At 39.5% G+C, this 4,692-nt stretch overlaps 1 protein-coding gene across 1 annotated transcript in view; it reads left to right on the forward strand.

Moving 5' to 3' along the window:
* Nucleotides 1-4,692, forward strand: part of LOC107669875 (splicing factor, arginine/serine-rich 15-like) — a 33,954-nt gene extending 29,262 nt beyond the window's left edge. Inside the window, exons 17-19 of the mRNA XM_016462302.1 lie at nt 2,298-2,439; nt 2,980-3,042; nt 3,486-4,692. Of these exons, the coding sequence (XP_016317788.1) occupies nt 2,298-2,439; nt 2,980-3,042; nt 3,486-3,964 (684 nt within the window). The 3' untranslated portion in view covers nt 3,965-4,692. The remainder of the gene's footprint in view (nt 1-2,297; nt 2,440-2,979; nt 3,043-3,485) is intronic.

Below are 4,692 nucleotides of genomic sequence, written 5' to 3' on the forward strand. Positions count from 1 at the left end.
GGGCGTTCTGGCACACTATGGCTGCCGTCGCATCATCCAGGTGGATGCTGCACACTGGTGGTGGATGAGGAGATACCCCCTGACAATGTAAAGCGCTTTGAGTACTTAGAAAAGTGCTATATAAATGTAATGAATGAATTTTTCTAAGTGGGCAAACTTTCAAAATCAGCAGGGGATCAAATCAATATTTTCCCCATTGTGACTCTGGACGGACAGAAATTATTACATTAATGCACACATTAAACAATTATTACATTAATGCACACTGTGCTGTTATTTTAAAACATTTAATTTTTTTCTATTACTGTGGTAATATTTTAGATAAAAAAATATCTAAAGATAAAAAAAAAAAAAAGCACATAAAAAATGAACTGGCCAGGTGCCTTGAATACAGCGCAGACCAACTTTTCACTGTTTAGAGGCTGGAATACACTACACAATTTTTCAAATCTGAACAGATTTTACAACACTAGGCATCACACCCTTGCTGGCTTTGAAAATGGTTACAGATTAAAAATGGTAATCATACACTAAATGCTTGAGGATCACATTCTATCCGATTTTCAAGTCGTTACGAACACAACAAACACAGAAACACGCTCTAGGAGACACATGGCAAATGAAAACAGTAAGTGTTCTCAAAACATGTTTGATATCCTCCCACTGGATCGATTTGCAGTCTGAAGCTAAAAAAAAAAATATCCGAGTCGGTGTTCATTATACACTGATTTTCAGTGAAACAAGTCTTCTCAAATCTGCAGACTTTGTCAACAACGTTGTCAATTCGTCCAGACTGTAAATCGGCAAAATTTGTGTAAAGTATTCAGTGGGTAGCCTAGGAAACGTTGCAAAGTGGACCAGACTTTATGCTGGTAGTCAAAGACTGGCTATGTGAAACTGAGTTTGTGCTAATGCTTTACATTAAAAGAATAGTTTACCCAAAAGTAAACACTTGCTGAAAATGTACTCACTCTCAGGCCGTCCAAGATGTAGATGAGTTTGTTTCTTCAACAGATTTGGAGAAATGTAGCATCGCATCACTTGCTCACCAGTGGATGCTCTGCAGTGAATGGGTGCCGTCAGAATGAGAGTCCAAACAGCTGATAAAAACATCACGATAATCCACAAGTAATCCACACCACTCCAGTCCATCAGTTAACATCTAGTGAAGTGAAAAGCTGCGTGTTTATAAGAAACAACTTAAAACTTTAAAATAAGTTTCAACTTTAAATGTCCCTTCTGCCCAAAATACGAGTCCATAATAATGCTTCCTCCAGTGAAAAAGCATCCACCCACATAATTGTTTAGAGCTGTTTTGGACTGTTTTCAATAGTAAACTGTGCTTGATCTGTGCAGATTTCTCTCCTGATTCAGAAAGGACAACTTTTTCATTGGAGAAAGCATTATTATGGATAGAGGATGATTTGAAGTTAAAGAGTCTTAATGATAGATTTGTCTCATACAAACAAGTAGCTTTTCACTTCATAAGACGTTAATTGATGGACTGGAGTCATGTTGCTGGTCAAAGATGATGGTGATTTGCTGTTTTCTTCATTTGTATATTTAATGTCATCCACAATTGTTTCACCATCATGGAGATGTTACCACAGATTCACACTCTCTCATGAACAACCTGGCTCTCTCTTGTAAAGTACTATCATGCACTGAGATCACTTTGGTGAAAATAAGTTTGCCAAACACATGCTTTCACCATGGCACCTTGGCATGAGGATGTTCTCCACAGGATTTTATACCAACTTCCAAAGTCTCTTCAAGTTGGTGCTGACATTTCAGAGTGCATATTATGCAAGGTTCAGGCAATGGATTTTGCTTTATCATGCAATATTAAACGGTAGTTATTTTTTTATTCACTCTAGGTATAAAAACATGAAGGAAGAAGAAACATCTTCAGTGTTTTGAGGTCTGAATTTTGTACAGTACCTGTACATGTAAGCTCTTTAGTTTTGAGTCTATGGCTTCAGATGGCAGCAAATCAATTTTATATGTTTTTCACATGAAAAATCGAAATAGTATTACCTTGCACATGTGATTGTCAATTATTCTTTACAACTTCTTCCAGGATTGATCCTCACTTTTGATTTCAAAACTTTCAGGTGTAGTTTAAAAGGTTGTATCTAAAGTGTTTATTTGTGTTTTGTGTGCAATAAAGAATACAGCAGAACACGCTTTGCCTCCTCATGTCCTTATAAACATATCTTTGATTTCTCAAGTTTCATTGCTGTTAAAAATGTCCTTTCACACAGCTGTTCCTCATCTTTTTCTTCTCGACATTATAGAGCCCTTCAGTTCAACCTGTTGCTACATTGAATGTCCCAGGACCCCCTCCTAACATGAGTTTACCACCTCCAGCCATGATCACAGGAGCCTCCCCTCCGTCGTTTCCTCCTCCTGGATTCAACCCCTCGCAGATGCCTGCAGGTACTTCTTTTTTTTTTAAAGTTAATACTTTTATTCAGCAAGGATGCATTAAATTGTTCAACAGTGGCAGTACAGATATTTATAATGTTGCAAAAGATTTCTACTTCAAATAAATGCTGTTCCTTTGAACTTTCTATTCATCAAAGGATCCTGGGGAAAGAACGGATCACGGTTTCCACAAAAATATGAAGCCGCACAGAAACTGTTTTCCACATTGATAATAAGATATATTTCTTGAGCAGCAAATCTGCATATTAGAATGATTTCTGAAGGATCATGTGACACTGAAGACTGGAGTAATGATGCTGAAAATGCAGCTTTGCATCACAGAAATAAAATACATTTTACTATACATTCACATAGAAAACACTTATTTGAAATTGTAATAATATTTCATAATTTGACTGTATTTTTGATGATCTTTAAAAAAAATCTTACCGACCCCAAACCTTTTGTCAGTGTCTAGATGAATAGATAGACCAGAATGAAATAATAACACTAAGTCACCTTAACATGAATTATTACCTTGTTTTTAAACAGGATTCCCTCCTGCCGCCCTGGTGGCCTCTATGAACCCCGCAGGTCCTCCTCCATCCGTCACAGGTATCAATCAGCTGTAACTCAATGTACAATTAAATTCAACATGAAATCAAAATTGGCTAAAAAACTTGATACATGTTCCTGGTCCAATTTTGAAACGATTCATGATTCAAATTGTCTTCTTGTAAATGATTTACCAGTGCACGTAACTCCAAAGAAACCATAATGGTTTGTAAAATCTCTGAATTATTTAGCTTTATGGGTAATTGTTAAAACTAACATTTTCAGTGATATCAAACTCTATTCTGATATGAAACAGTCACTTTCCACCAACAAGTCAGTTCCAGATGCATAAAATCAAGTGATGGTGATGAATATCCTGATTCACTTGGAAACTTGACTTGGTTTATATATATGCAAATGATGTTGGAGAAATCAAAGGCTGTCTGTTTGTAGCTAAACATGTTTACTAAAGCTAGTGATGTTTTTGTCTTTTGTAATAACAGAAACCCCAACCGAAGAACCTTCAAATGAATCCCTCGAGGCTCCCAAGAGTCACATGGACCCGACAGGAGCTCAAGCGCTCAGTCCGCCTCCTCTCAGGGGGTTTCTGGGGCCCAGACCGGGACCCCTACCGCCACATCCCCCTGTGGGGCTCCGCCCACCCTTCATGCCCCCTTTCGCTAATAACGGGCCCCGTCCCATCCTGCCCCCTCCCAATATGGCCCCTCAAATGATGCCCCCCAGGGGCCCCAACCCCATGTTCGGAGAACCCCCTGCAGGGCGATTCCGGATGCGCATGATGGGTCCCCCAAGACACGATTTCCCCCGTCACAGGCTCCCAATGGGTCCTAGAGGAGAGGAACCGCACTGGCGGGATCAAGGACCCGAAAGGGGCCCGGACAGATTTGGAAACGAGCCACCGTTTCATCGGGGTGGATGGGGAAGGGGGGGCCCTCGTGGACGAAGTCGCTTTGGGAACTGAGTTGCGTGGGTTTTTTTTAGGCACTACTGGCTTCAGCTGTGACTGGACTGCGGAAAACGTGACTCTGCGTCCCTGTGAAACGGGAATACGGAGAACATATTCCATGTATTATATACAGAGTCCACATGAAATTAACAGACACTGTTTCTAAAGTTCACATCTCTGAATATGAGTGATAGTGCTCATCTTTCTACATGTCGTCATGTTCGCTTAAATAGGCGAGACAGAACCAGGGATCATATATTATGAAATTCCCATCTCGCTCCATGCGAAATCTTGCGAGGTCTGTCATTTTCGGACGTTACACTCACTACCATAGACTGATATAAGAGGTCTAGTGTAACTTGTTAAATGTAAATAGTACAGTTTGCACATTTCTCAATTGTTCTATGAAGAACCATCTGTGGAAAATGTTCAGCCCATCTTCCGTTGTGTATATTTGGAGGTAGTATTTACTTGAAAGCTTCTGTAGGCTTTCAGTGAGGAAGAAGAACGAAACTCTAGTCAGCTGTGGAGCATCATCTTTGGCCGGTTAATTTTACGAAGCTATTTTTTTACCAATCAATCTTGTTTTCTTTTTCTGTCTTAATGGTTTATATTAACATGCTAAAACGAACACGAGTAAATGTTGTGGCTACTTAAACTGACTTGTTAGTTTTCTTTTGCAAGGAGTTGAAGTGTAGAGAATGCAGTTTTGCAGTTGTCTCAGTAGAGGGCGCCATTTGTCA

Source organism: Sinocyclocheilus anshuiensis, unplaced genomic scaffold, assembly GCF_001515605.1.
Source record: "Sinocyclocheilus anshuiensis isolate Anshui unplaced genomic scaffold, SAMN03320099.WGS_v1.1 scaffold272, whole genome shotgun sequence".
NCBI classification, from domain to species: Eukaryota; Metazoa; Chordata; class Actinopteri; order Cypriniformes; family Cyprinidae; genus Sinocyclocheilus; species Sinocyclocheilus anshuiensis.